This window comes from Lucilia cuprina, chromosome 4 (assembly GCF_022045245.1).
Source record: "Lucilia cuprina isolate Lc7/37 chromosome 4, ASM2204524v1, whole genome shotgun sequence".
Classification (NCBI taxonomy): Eukaryota; Metazoa; Arthropoda; class Insecta; order Diptera; family Calliphoridae; genus Lucilia; species Lucilia cuprina.
This window is the reverse complement of record NC_060952.1, coordinates 47,841,311-47,857,106: the sequence shown is the minus strand read 5'-3', so window position 1 is coordinate 47,857,106 and position 15,796 is coordinate 47,841,311. Positions and strand designations below refer to the sequence as shown.

Here is a 15,796-nt window from a genome sequence, read left to right as displayed (position 1 = left end):
CCCGATATCGGGACTTATTTTAAAAATAAGTCCCGATTGGCATCCCTAGTTCACAATCACTGTTACTACACTTCAGTAGGTACAATATACAACTTGATTGTGAATTAAACAATTATAAGATAATACGTAATGAAAGTGTAAAATGTTAAGAGAGAGTAAGAAGTTAAGAGAGTAGAAAGTAAATCTACTTTCTAAAGTACATAAGCTAGTTTATTGAAATGTTCAAAACGAACGAAAAGTCTCTCAAGTGTTTAAGAAAATCTGATGAAAATTTTAGGTGGCTATAATGTACTTAAGTGCATTTAAAACAATTAAGCCCCATTTGCATACTTACTGTGAGCTTATTTTGACGCTCAAAATATGTACAAAATATTTGTTATAATAAATCTTCTGTGTCATGTATTGGATATAAAATTAAATTATAAATTTTTGTGTTTTATGTCTTATTTTTTTTTGCAAAAGCTTAAGTAATTAATCAAAAATAATATGTAGACCATATTTTACGCGTCAAAATAAAGTGCACAAATTACTTCTGCGGAATTTTAACGAGGTCGTACAGTAAAAAGTTCGGTTATATTTGGTTGTACTTCTCTTGTATTCTATTGAAATGTTGTTAACGTTGATCGTTGTAATCGGCAGAGTAAAAACTTTTTGTGAAAAGTAAATTTTTTAAAAATTTGTAAACAAACTTCCAATGATATTAGAGAACATGTATTAAAACTTCGCGATGAAAGTAAAACTTATCGTGAAATTGGCACTATTATCAACAGAAGTCAGACCACGAAAAAAGTCTACTGTTAATCAGAAAAAACGTTTCGATTATGCAAAAAATACGAAAACAAAGACGTTTCTTTCAGGAATAATGCCCTTTTTAGCGACAAAGTAAGTTCGACGTATTCGGCCAGAAAAAAACCCGTAAAAGTATGGAGAACTAAAAATAATGAGTATGCCGAATAAAATTTAATGTCCACGGTTAAGAACGGAGGGGGTTCGGTGATGGTGTGGGGATATATGGCGTCAAGTGGAGTTGGAAGTTTGGTTTTTATTGAAAGTACTATGAATTAAACTGATTATCTGAATATTTTGAGAAACAATTTTCCAACCAGTGTAGAGAAATTGGGGTTGCAAGGCTCTTGGATTTTCGAGCAAGACGATGATCCCAAGCACACCGCAAATAAAGTGAAAGAATGGCTACTATATCGCACTCCTAAAGTACTGGATCATCCTCCGCAATCATTGGACTTATCCAATCGGGCATTTGTGGGAGCATCTAGACCGCCAGATTCGAAGAAGGACAATTAGCAATAAGGATATGCTAAAATACGTCAAAATGGAAGAGTGGTAGAAAATTTCATCTGACGTAACAAAAAAACAATGCCTCGAAGACTGAGTGAAAGTGCCACATGTAATAAAAAAAATTCATATTTCATATTGAATTTTATCGAAATTAATTTTCCTTTTCATTTTTTCCTTTATTTTCTTTGTGTACAATAAACAAAAAACTGATTCCGTACGGAATGTGCGGCCAACGTCGATTTTTGCTTAAGCAAATAACATTTGACAAAACTCTCTTAATAACATTATAGTTTGTCACATAAATTGTATATGTTTTCGCATATTATGGTTACGCTATTGTGCTTGTAAGACCTGGTTCACACTAGGAAACTTTTTTTGGGAAACTTTTGATTTTTGTGTATGAGAGAAAGACAAAGTAATATCAACCATTTCTTTCTCTCACTCACAAAATCAAAAGTTTCTCAACAAAAGTTTCCTACTTTCAGCATACAAATACATTGATTGTACTTTTTTGACATACGCAAAAAATGCAGAATATAAATAAAGCAAATACCAAAACCCTTCAAATTACTTTCGTGCCTATTTCGCAACACTCTTTTTTATTTTTTTCTCTTCGCCAACAAGCTCGTAAAGCTATGCCTCAAAAGACATAGTCTAATACAGACTTATTACTTAAGCAATTTAAGTAAATATTATTTATAAGGGAGAAAATAATTGATTTTATTCCATAAGTAATTAATAAAGTCATTTCTGACAAAAATGTTTTAACCGACACTGTATATACATACATATTGTATGTACCTACACCGAAATTTTTTCAGATATTTTCATTTTAAAAATATTATATGTTTTTGCTTTGTATTTGCAGGTTTAAAATTTATCATTTACAATTTCAATCGGATGAAATGCAACAACGAATTACTGTTGCTGGTCCACAAGTGGGAAATTGGTTTGCAGTAGCTTTTATTAGCTGGACAGATCCAAACAATGATCGAATTGAACAGCAAGGTAACAAATTTAAACATATTCCCAAAAATCTTAATGTATTCCTTACAGAGTGAAAAAATAAAAGTTTCCGTGTCCATGGTTTTAAAGTTGTATGCCACACGTCAATACCCAGCAGTTCGACAAGAGTCAATGCATACGAAAAATACAGTAATTTCCACTAATAGTTAACCACCTGGATGATCGTAATTCGTATGTTTTTGGTCTTTCGTCACAAATAAACTCTTTGTAAACGAGAATGAAGACAGTCGTCACTTTAGTGTCCCCTTTGTAGGGAGTAGAGTGACGATTGACTTCCTAGTAGGACAAGCCCATGTTAAAATGGTTGGTCACCTGGGTAGTCAGGTGGCTAGGGGCCACCACAAGTGGTAGGTTAAATGGTCAGGTCGGGACTGTCCCGTCGAACTGCTGGGTATTTTCATCAAAATTTGTGTTAGTAATATATTCAACATACACATACACGTTAAAATTTTTGAACAAAATTTTAACGTGTTTACATGCAGATTACGGCCAAACCAACGACTTACATATGTTTTTGTTAGCCAAAAACGAATCAGCTGATTCATCACGGAACGGAACATAGAGACCAACTGAGCCTTAATGCTTAATATTTTTTTACGCAAATAGAAAACTGTTAACTATTGTTTAGAAATACTACAACTATCAATATCTAAATAACTTTTGACTTTATGTTGTTATTAATGAAATCCTTCCAATTATATGAATAGTACGTTTAGACAGTCGTCACTTTAGTGTCCCCTTTGTAGGGAGTAGAGTGACGATTGACTTCCTCGTAGGACAAGCCCATGTTATAATGGTTGGTCACCTGGGTAGTCACGTGGCTAGGGGCCACCACAAGTGGTAGGTTAAATGGTCAGGTCGGGACTGTCCCGTCGAACTGCTGGGTATTTTCATCAAAATTTGTGTTAGTAATATATTCAACATACACATACACGTTAAAATGTTTTTGTAAGCGAAACGAATCAGCTGATTCATCACGGAACGGAACATAGAGACCAACTGAGCCTTAATGCTTAATATTTTTTTACGCAAATAGAAAACTGTTAACTATTGTTTAGAAATACTACAACTATCAATATCTAAATAACTTTTGACTTTATGTTGTTATTAATGAAATCCTTCCAATTATATGTATAGTACATTAACACAAAAACACCATTAATAGTATATGAAAACCAAAATCAACACGTATTCTTCTTATTCTGGAAATTTGTAAACCAAATATGAAAATTCTTTTGTTTATTTTTTTTATTTCATATTGAGAAAATGTTTTGTTACTTTTCAATAATTTTGGTAAATTAACATCATATACAGACCTTTAAAAAATAACAATAACAACATTCTTTAAGGCTCGTCACAACATTCTTTAAGGCTCGTCACAACATTATATATATGTATGTACATTAGACCGTCTCACAAAAAATGGTGCTTGAGTTAACCCCTCTTAAAATATACGCTGTAATATCATATTACCTAAAATATTTTCGGTTAATTGTTGTTCACTCGTGAGCTGGACAGTTTTCAACAAAATATCGTATGGTGGACACGATTTTGATGTTGTTCGTCCAGCTCACTAAAGGTCATCGCTAGATTTAAAATATTTTGGGAACATCGTAAAACAAAACAGGGTAAATTTTGAGAGGGGTAACAAAAATACGTTTTTGCTTTCATATAAAGTGAGTCGGTTCAATGCACATACATATATTTACAACTACAGTAGTATTCACTGCAGCAGTAATATAACCCAGCAGTTTGACGGGACAGTTCCGAACTGACCACTTAACCTACTACTTGTGGTGGCGCCTAGCCACCTGACTACCCAGGTGACCAACCATTTTAACATGAGCTTGTCCCACGAGGAAGTCAATCGTCACTCTACACCCTACAAAGAGACAGCTCTCGCTTACAAGGGGGACACTAAAATGACGACTGTCTTCATTCTCGTTTACAAAGAATTTATTTGCGACGAAAGACCAAAAACATACGAATTGGAGTCAGCCAGGTGGTTAGATATTAATGGACCTAAAATTTAAAAATTTCAAGTGTCTACTCTCTATAATACTTTGGGACAATAATGTGATGACTGTGTCCGATCCCGCTTACAAAGAAGACACTAAGTAACGACTATCTTCATTCTCGATTACAAAGGGTACATTCTTGACGAATGACCCTAAACATACAAATTACTATCATCCAGGTGGTTAACTATTAGTGGAAATTACTGTATTTTTCGTATGCATTGACTCTTTGTCGAACTGCTGGGAAATAATGAATTCATAGGAGATTTCATTTTAGTTAGTTTGTTTTAGTGCATTATAACTTATAAAGGCTAAATTCAAAAATTAGCACAACTCAAGGATGGAAAAAATATTTTGTTTCAGTATCAAAAAATATTACAGAGGGTACTTTTTTTGGGTCTCAGAGTACTAAAATAATTTTTTTGGTAAAAGTTTGTAATTTTGTAAAATGTTATTTTAGAAAGGGCATCATTACATGTTAATATGCTGAATCTCTGCCCGCCCTTCAATGTTAACCTTTTAGGTATTATTTTATGAAATATGCTGCATTATTTTTTGCCCCAAAAAAATGGATATATTCCGTCCGTCTGTTAATAAGGTCCGAACCGAAATAGGTAGAAGATTGAAACTGATAAATACCTGATAAAAATTTGACATGACACTTATTCATTCATTTCCTTCAAACTAAATTACGAACAGCTTGTGTAATTCGGAGCTAATATTTTGTATGGTAAATCATGTCATTCAGTATGTAATTGGGGGTTGAATGATGAATGAGAGTGTGAATCACGAATAATTGTACCATGTAAACAGGGTCTTTGTCATAAACCTAAGATATCACTAAATGCTTTTGTGCTCATAAGTATAACCAGCAGAGGTACAAATTGCAACAACAAAATAATATGTATTCCCATTGTACTAATATTTATAATAGGGATATAAAATACTTTAAAAGTTCCATATTTTCTACCAAAGTATAATAAGTAGTCTGACTCACATATATGGGAAATTACTCTCTAACATATATGAGGGCCGTGTGAATACGGGTCTCTTGTGAGAAATTTAAACTTGTCAAAATGCTAAAAAGTTTGCCTTACTTTTTGTTTAATTTTCTGAAACTAGTAAAAAATATTTTTTCTAATTATTGACATTTCATTTTTGTTGTTGTTGAATATTAATTTACAAACAGATTTTCAATTTTTAGTATTGAAAATTCGAAGAAATTTAAAACTTTATTTTTTATATACTCTGTGTGTTTAGAATGCACCAACACATATACATATTTAGAGCAGATACTTTTTCACTAACACAAACTTAGAGTTAGGTACTGCTGTCAAAGAGTCGGATTACTTATTATGCATCATGAATTCCATGAAAGAACACAGAAAAACTGACAATTTTTGACCTCATGTCCCTCAATTTTCCTCATATTCAAAATATATGTTCTTTCTGCAGCACATAAAACAATTCTGTTTTTTATTTGAAAAAAGCAAGAAACACGTTATTTTCGCGTTTTTAATTTTTCTAAAATTGAAAAAAAAAAAATAAAAATAAAAAAGTATGTAACTTTGAACATCTATAGCTTTAGAAGTGTTTGTTGGATTCAAAGACCAATCGACTGCTTCGGTTGTGTACTTTCATTGCAATATAAGTTTTGTAAACAAAATTTTTAAATTATGCATTTTTGATGCACATGCATTTTTTGAATGCGTTTTTGAAAGTGTTCTCCCTTTTTAAAATTGTTTAAAATTACATAAATCGATAATATATAAGTAGTTTTGCACAAAATATAAAAATATTTTTGTGTGACGACCATAACAACTATATTTTTTGATTTAAAAAAAATCTTCGACATAAAATTTTAAAATTTTATGTCAATAATGACAAGAGACTTATTGAAAAGTTTGAAACCTTAAGGGAAAATGGAACAGCTAAACTTGATATGAAGCATAACAAAGATTGGTTTGTGAATAGAACAGAGAAAATTATACCGACAAATATTCAATGGCTACTGTCACTTGGTTCCAAGTTTGCTTTGCCCAATACGAGGGAAACATTCCCATTATTCAAATGCATCACCGATGGCGAACAATGCATACAGACGATTGAGGATAAAGAACAGCAAGAGATATCGAGAGCAAAATTTGTTACATTAATTGATGACCACATGAGAAAATCGAAAATGAACGCAAGGGATAAACTGATATTGAATACAGTGGTTCAATGTGAAAAATATTTGGAGGCAAATAATGATATAATTATATTGAACTCAGATAAGGGTAATAAGACGGTGGCAATGACTAAAGACGATTATAATACAAAGATGATGGATATCATCAAGGACATGTGTACATATAGACGCCTTAAAAAAGATCCTACACTTAGTCTTCAGAATAAGAACAACATCCTTGTGGAAAAATTATACAAGCTTAATGTTATAAATTTACTTGACAAAAACAAATTGACAACAAGGATTGCTATAGCCCCAAGGATATATGGTCTCCCAAAGATCCATAAGAAGGATATGCCATTACGTCCTATCTGCTCATCGATCAACTCACCTTCATACAATCTGAGTAAATATATAATTGACATTTTAAGAAAAATGACAAATGATTCTATTTATAACGTAAGAGACGCAAGGGAATTTAAGAATAGAATTGACAACACACGCATAGAGGATGATGAGATACTGGTATCATTCGACGAAGTCTCTTTATTTCCCAGTATTCCAATAAACCTGGCAATCAAGACTATAGACAGAAAATGGCATATGTTAGAAGAACATACGAAAATACCTAGAGAATTATTTATGGATATATTGACGTTTTGTATAAAAGATTGTAGATATTTTAAGTTTAAGGACAACTTTTATGGACAGAACAAGGGCATGCCTATGGGATCCCCAATTTCCCCAATAATTGCCGATATAGTCATGGAGGAACTATTGGAAACAACCCTTGATCAATTGGAGAACAAACCAAGATTAATGACGAAATATGTGGACGACCTATTCGGAATTTTGAAAAAAGATCAAGTGGAAATTACTTTGAGAACCCTAAATGCCTTTCATAGACGTATACAATTTACGTTGGAGAAGGAAATAGACAACAGATTACCATATTTGGATTCAATAATTATTAGAAGAGGGAATATGATTAAGTTGGACTGGTATCAAAAACCGATGGCGTCGGGAAGGCTTATCAATTTCTATTCAAAACATCCTAAGAGAATAATTATGAATACTGCGACAAATTTCATCACAAGAGTATTGGACACCAGCAACACGGAATTTCATAAGAATAACCTTAGTAAAATTAAGAATATTTTACTCAAAAACGACTTCCCATACAAGACGATAAACCATTTGATAGACAACGTTTTAAATAAGGAGAATAGGGAAAAGAGCGAACCATCGAGGAAAATATACCAATCAGTGGAATATATCTCGGGACTATCCGAGAGAATAAAACATTCGGACATATATGACAAAGAAAAATATACACTGGCAATGAAGACGAATAATACAACATATAAATTATTTAATAACATGAAGTCCAAATTAGATAAACTAGATAAATCCAATCTAGTGTATGGAATTAAATGTAATGGTGACGAAACCAACATATGCCAAAAGGTATATGTTGGTACAACGAAAACAAAACTGAGGACAAGATTATCATCGCACAAATCAGATTTAAGAACACTTGACAAACCATTAAATCAAAAAACAGCCCTCGCTGCCCACTGTACAATAACTGGACACCAACCAGACTTTGAAAAAGTGAGAATATTAGCTGGAGAGAACAATCACACAAAACGTTACTTACAAGAGATGCTCCACATTATAAATACACCAACAGAAAAGAGAATAAATTACAAAACAGATACTGACAACTGCGCTCACATTTATCGACATACAATAAATAAATACAGAAACAATAAACAAAAGAATAAAATCAAAACAGTCAGTCATAGAAGATCAAAACATAAACAACAGACGACACTGCATTAAAATTAAATGTAAAGAAATTATTTGTTATTGTTTATATTATATTTGTTTTGTTATTATTTGTTATTGTACTTTATGTATTATTTGTAGAACTTTCCCTGAAGATGACCAACGAAGTTGGTCGAAATATTGGAAACCACAATAAATATTAATTAAACTAAGAACAAAAAAGAGTTTTTAATTTTTTTTTTCTTAATATTTATTTAATGAAAAGACCTCAAGCCGAACAAACCCAACATTTCTGAGAACAACCAAAAGGTCTAGAGAACAAATAAACTAACAATTTTTTCATTTATTAATTAATTTAATATTTCTAACAAATTTTTAAACAGTTTGAAATTCATTTGTAGTGATTTAGATAATTAAACTTGGCTGCTGTAGACATATTTTTTCTTTCTAATTTTTTTTATGCATTATTAATGCAAATAACTGTTAGACGCATTTTTTCTTTTTATTATTTTTTGCATATCTGTAATAATGAAATAAAATTTTATGTATTTTCATAAATACTCTTGTTAAAGAATATTTCTGAAATTGAGTTTTACGTCATTTATGTGTGTGAAATTTAATAAATTAGTTATATTTCTGTTTAAAATACAAAACTCCAAAAACGAAAATGCCTATTAGATGCTGCAATCCTTTTAATGATCTCAATCACAAAAACTTGAAGTACAGATCACTTCGTAAAATCACCAAGCAACAATTAATGGTAACAAAAATTAAGAAAAAAACACAAAGGGTACTCTTTATATTTGCAGTAAATGCACAAAAATTATAAATAACAAAATCGCGGCTAAAAAAATAAATGTTGATGAAAAAATTGAAGATACTATTGAAATGTGTAAATATGAATCTGATTTGGACTCTGATTTGGAAACAAAACATTCTATAAAAACAATAGTAAAGTCGGATTCTCTAAAAAATATTAATAAATCTTTGATACTTTTAAATGACTCACCAATAAAGAAAAGAAAATTAAATCAAATTAAATATGCAAAATTAAAATCTGGAAAAGTGTGCAAAACTTTAAAAAAGGATATTTTTAATATAAGTGATAGTGAAAGTGATTTAAACATCATGCTATTGGAGAAACTAAAAAAAATTTATTGAAACAAGTAACAAGGAAAAAAATTTAGATATTAACATTATTTAGTGATATGCCATCAAGGCAGATAAAAAAACATTTCGATGCTTCAGATTATTTAATTCAAACGGCAAAAAATGTATATCTTGAAAAAGGTGTGTTGGAAAGTCCATCGTCCGTTATTGAAAGAAATCGTTTAAGTAGTTCTACAAAAAAGATAATACTTGATTTTTATAATAATGACGAAGTAAGCCGAATTATGCCTGGAAAAAACGACATCATTACTGTGTGGGAAAATTCTATGAAACACCACAAGCAAAAACGTCTTGTCCTCGGAAATCTTAAAGAAATTTACCAGCTATTTAAAAAACAATTTCCCGAAGAAAAAATTGGATTTAGTAAATTTGCCGAAATGAGACCTAAACATTGCGTATTAGCGGGTTCACCAGGAACACATACAATTTGCTTATGCACAAGTCATCAAAATTTTAAACTATTGGTAGATTGCTTACAAAATTATAAAATTTTAGAAAAAAAATACTTCATATAAGGACTGCATAACCAAAATTATATGTGAACAACCAAATGAAGATTGCTATTTTAAAAGATGCACTCAATGTCCTGGCGTAAATGAATTAATTAAAAATTTAAAGTTAAAATGTGAAGAAAGCGGAATTGAAAGAGTTAAATGTAAACAATGGGTTTGTGTAGATAGAGCCAATTTGGAACATATTGAATTGGATATAAATTGTTTTTTAGATAAATTTGCATGTGCTTTGGAAAAATTACTTAGTCACTCATATATATCAGAGCAACAATCTTCATTTTTTACCAAAAAAAAAAAAAAATAACTTAGCCGAAGATGAAATAATTGTTTCAGTCGATTTTTCAGAAAATTACTCATTTATTTATCAAGACAGTATTCAAGGCGTTCATTGGAATAACGATCAAGCAACTGTACATCCGTATGTTTTATATTTTAAAGAAGATAATATAGTAGTACACAAAAGTTTTGTAGCAATTTCAGAAATTCTTAATCATGATGCTGTCACGTGGAGAATTTTTCAACAAAAAATAGTACAGTACATCAAAGCAAATTATAAATTTGTAAAAACAATAATTTATTTTTCCGATGGTGCTTGTTCACAGTACAAAAATAAAAAAAATTTTATAAATTTAACACACCACGAGAGTGATTTTGGCTTAAAGGCTGAATGGAATTTTTTCGCCACCGCTCATGGAAAGGGACCATGCGATGGTATAGGTGGTACTGTCAAACGTCTTGCAACAAGATATTGCCTACAACATTCATCCGAAAACATTATAAATGCAATTGAGTTTTACAATTGGGCTGTTGCCAATATTAAAAATATAACACTTTTCTATTTTGCTAATCACTTATACAACTTAACTTTAGATAAATGTATTGATAGATTTAATCGTGCTGTAACTATTAAAGGAACTCAAAAATTCCACAGATTTTTACCTATGGATAGCAACAAAATGTTAGTTAAAGAAACTTCTAATTCAGAATCGCATACTATAATGATAATTAAGAAAGGAACTACAAATTATTCAGCATCAAAACATTAAAATTTAAATATGCAATCGCTTTTAAACAACTTATTTTCAATACTGAACTTTTTTATTTCAACACTAAATTATATTATTCCTTATAACTTAAGTTATGTTTTCAATAATAATAATAATAATAATAATAAAATATTTTTATAACGTTTCTGAAAATTAATATTGTTATTATTTGATGAACTACATATTTGCAGTGAATAAAGTGTGGAATTATATGTAATGCATTTGCAACATATTTTAACTCTACACTAATAAAATATTGATACACGATAATATATACTAGCAATCTAAATACACAATATTGTTTAAAGCGCTAAAATATAATTGTTAGTGCATTAAAAAAACAATATATCTACAGCAGTCAAGTTGAATAATCTACATAACTAGTAATAGATTCCAAACTATTTAAAAATTAATTAATGAATGAAAAAATTTTAAAATTTTATGTCGAAGATTTTTTTTAAAAAAATCAAAAAATATAGTTGTTATGGTCGTCACACAAAAATATTTTTATATTTTGTGCAAAACTATTTATATTATCGATTTATGTAATTTTATACAATTTTAAACAGGGAGAACACTTTCAAAAACGCATCCAAAAATGCATGTGCATCAAAAATGCATAATTTAAAAATTTTGTTTACAAAACTTATATTGCAATGAAAGTACACAACCAAAGCAGTCGATTGGTCTTTGAATCATGGAAATCCAACAAACACTTCTAAAGCTATAAATGTTCAAAGTTACATACTTTTTTATTTCAATTTTAGAAAAATTAAAACAGCCGTAAAAATCGCGGTTTTTCAAAATTTAAAAAAATTTATACACATATGTTATATGTATCCCAAATACTATGTATATAGAAAAAAATAAGAGAAATTCGAAGACCCTCGGTCAATTTTTATTTGATTTCTCATGGAATTCAGGATATACTTTGTTTCCTACTACTCAGTTCAAAAAACTCTTGTAGTAAATGAGTAATATGTTTAACAATTGAGGTTAATGTGGGCGCCTTTGTCCAAAAAATAACAATAATTTATAATATTTTCATTACTAGAAATTGATTCGAGCATAACATGTTTTTTCGACCCAACTAATACATAGATATGTGTGTATTTCAGAAACCATTTAGAGTTTATCGCTATTAAGAGCAATTACACACAGATTTAGTTATGGTCTCTAAACATTCCTCTTTATTTCAGGTCTGGCTGCATCATGTGACACATTATTGTTGGCCGAAATGTCGGTGTCACGTTTTCATCCGATAATCATAAATAATGGTCAAGTGCATAATAACACTCTAACGAGCAACAGTGTTGAGCAAACTGCGAACGCTGTAAACATTGTCAAAAATTCCAACAATTCAACTTTATCTGACGTTGATATAAAAGTAACATCTTCAACTACCAGAACAACAGCAAAAACTAATACAACAGTACCTATAACTGAAACGCATATGCAAACACCATCGTCAATCTTTTTTACCCAATCCCCAAATACTGCATCAACTTTATCATTAACATCTGCATCTACATCGACCTCAAAATCATATAGTAAAATGAACACGAACAATAGAAGCAGTTCCACTGCAACCACAAACAATGAAATCATTTACAAATTCTATGTGCCTCGTAACATTGGAGTAGCCACTGCACGCATCTCATTTGCCTATGTGTGTTCACATTGTCCCGATGTCGGCTTTCATATACAGGCAAACGCCTACCCCAGTATTAGAGCAGAAGCTGATAAGAGCCATGAAAGTAATTACATACACAGCACTATTATAAAACCAAATCAAACAGGAGAAATCTCTATTGAGTTTTATGTGCAACCCATGACTTGGCACTATGCCCTACTCAAATTTGTCAGCCAGAGGGGTTTTATGGCTAATTCTATTTTAGGTCAGATACAACCGGTGGACAAACAGAATGAACCAGTGCGACTAAGAAACAGTGAGAACTTGCAACGACTAAAACGCCATGATGATGATGTAACAGCTGCTATGACTGAAGGTAATGAGACGACGACTTTACCGTTTGTAATGCAAATTGATTACTATGAACCATCAGAGCAGGATACAAAAAGTGAGAGTAAAGCAAATGCAAAAAAATATGATGAAATGAAAAATGAAGGTACAAGTAAAAACAATGAAACTGAGACCAGTGATAATAACACGCAAAGTACAAGTGACAAAAAAAATTGGGAACCAAAGCCTTTTCGCGACATTGAGTTTTACCCACTTTTAAGACAAACTTATCGTGAATTTTTTATGTATGACTATGATTTAGTGCCCGATGAAAATGGCACAGTACCATCGTTGTTAAATCTTACTGCTGGTATGCCTGCAGGATTCGCTTTCGACGTGGGTGAAGTATATGATATCGGGGGTACTTTATCATTTGCAGTATCCATGAAACATGGACTGAAAGCCTCTAATCCAGAGGCTGTAAAAGCGATGCCTTCTATTCCTAGCACTAGTGAACGTAGTGGAATTTTAGCGGAAAAGCTCATTGGCAGTCCCAATATGGATTCTAACAATGATGGAGAACAGGACAAGTGGAAGTCGAATAGTAAAAATCTGCCTCGCAGTAATCAAACTATTATTGTTTGCATGCATCTTGGTGAACCTGGAGAGCCTACATGGCCCGATAAATGTAGATATGGTCGACGTCTACTGCCTGCATCTAGTATAGTCAATAACACTGACTCAAATACCAGTACGGGATTAATACATGTGCCTTTTCCCGAAAGTGGTCGGTGGTATGTTACCATGGGTCTGTATTGCCACGGAGCAGAGACAGCATCTCGTGCGACTATCATTGATAGTGTTAAAGATTTTGTTAAAAAGTTTACTCACATGTTGGAATACATGCGCCATCCATGTGCATGTGCATCGAAACTTACACTGTACCGAGAATGTGTCAATGATCCAAATTGTCTTGCAGCTATGAATGAAACTGAGACCCTAAAGATAAAAGAGTGTCTTATGGATTCTAAATGTACTTCAAATCACCTTGAAATGACACAAAAATTTGAAATTCACCATAAATTCGCCACAGAGCAGCACTTTGCTCTCGATAACTGTAGCACATCGGTGGTATTCACCATTTCTTCGAGTCCCTGTGTTGCTGGACGATGTGGTCGTTATGGTCGCTGCTATCATTACATGTCAGGTGGCTTCGTTTTTTCTACATGTGTTTGTATGAAAGGTTACCGAGGTTGGGACTGTACCGAAGACTCTCAAGTTCCCTCCAGTATATCCATTCTAATGGCCTCACTTCTTCTTACGCTTAGCAATCTACTATTTTTTCCTAGTATTTATATTGCTGGTCGCAGACAATTCTACACTGAGGCCGTTATTTATTTCTTCGCCATGTTCTTCTCAATATTTTATCATGCCTGCGACTCGGGAGAAGACGAATACAGTTTTTGCTTAGTTAAAATCGGAGTGTTGCAATTTTGTGATTTCTACTGTGGATTACTGGCCATTTGGGTCACTCTGGTGGCAATGTCTCATGTACGACAACAGTTTGTCTCACTTCTCCATATGTTGGGCGCCATTCTTCTCGCATTTGGCACTGAACTGAATAAACAAAGCCTCTGGGTGTTTCTGGCCCCTGCTCTTACAGGTATTTGCCTTATATCGGCAAGTTGGGGAATGCGTTGCTATAAGTCTCGAAAGTGGTTTCCGGCTCGCCGATATTTAATAGTCTACATGCCATTGGGCACGGTTCTTGTGATGGTGGGCCTAGTATGTTATGCATTCTTGCAAACCAAACAAAACTATCACATCGTCCACTCCGTTTGGCACATGGTTATGGCATTAAGCATCTTGTGTCTATTGCCCTCACGTAAATCATTTATACCGAAATGCTAGCATTCGCCTTATAACCGAGAATTCCTGCTCACTGATCAGGAGTTCTACATGTGAACTTTAGCTTAACACTATGGGTAGCTATAGCGAACTTATATGAAAATATGACCAAAATCGCCTCCCATTGAAACCACCACAGCACCAATAACACGATATTTTCAATAGGTATCAAGAAAATCATATTCATTACCATCGACGCCGTCGTCATATTTATAGTTTATAGTTAGTATTAAGAAATTTATCATTACACCTACTAGATAAAGATCGAAATATATATTTTAATTGTACTCATTGGTACATTTGTGCCTATTAATTTATGTACTATGTATGAAATAGGAAAATATAATAGATAAAGGAAACTTAGTTACTAAAATAACTACACAGTGAGATGGCAAACATGTTTGTTTTCTATTCTAGGATATATAGAATACCTTTAAATGCTTGTACATTACGTTTAAGGATTTACATATGTACAGTATGTAATTTAATAGTAAACATGTACATATAGTTTAGGTATGATATACATACATATATTAATGCATATATTTTATAATGATTAAATAAATAAATCATTAATTTGAAGAAAAAGGATGAAAACGACAAAAATACATAGATAATAACAAACATAGTACAATAGATAAAATAAAAACAGATACTCCAAATTTATTTTTTTATTTACTTACACATTTATAAAGCGCACATTAAAGGTTCCGTTCCTGTATCACAAAACATTCTGCTAAAATAATATAGAGTGCATTAATTTAATGAAATAAATACATGCTTTGGCATACAAACATACCTAAACTAATAAGCAGATATTTAAAAGAAAAGTAAAATATTAAAAAAAAACTTTTATTTCGACTTAAAACAAAAAAATATATTTTTTTTATTCTCAA

General features: G+C 31.8%; 1 protein-coding gene across 10 annotated transcripts in view; it reads left to right on the top strand.

Moving 5' to 3' along the window:
* The window catches only part of LOC111681379, a 297,068-nt gene extending 281,772 nt beyond the window's left edge, over positions 1-15,296 (top strand). For 9 of the 10 annotated variants that reach the window (XM_046950221.1, XM_046950219.1, XM_046950217.1 and 6 more), the window contains 2 exons: positions 2,165-2,304; positions 12,229-15,296. In XM_046950221.1, coding sequence (XP_046806177.1) covers positions 2,165-2,304; positions 12,229-14,903 — 2,815 coding nt within the window. In that variant the 3' untranslated portion in view covers positions 14,904-15,296. Of the gene's footprint in view, positions 1-2,164; positions 2,305-8,230; positions 8,364-12,228 lie in introns of those variants that run through there. The other variant, XM_046950225.1, reaches the window with a different exon arrangement.
* The last annotated feature ends 500 nt before the right edge of the window (positions 15,297-15,796 follow it).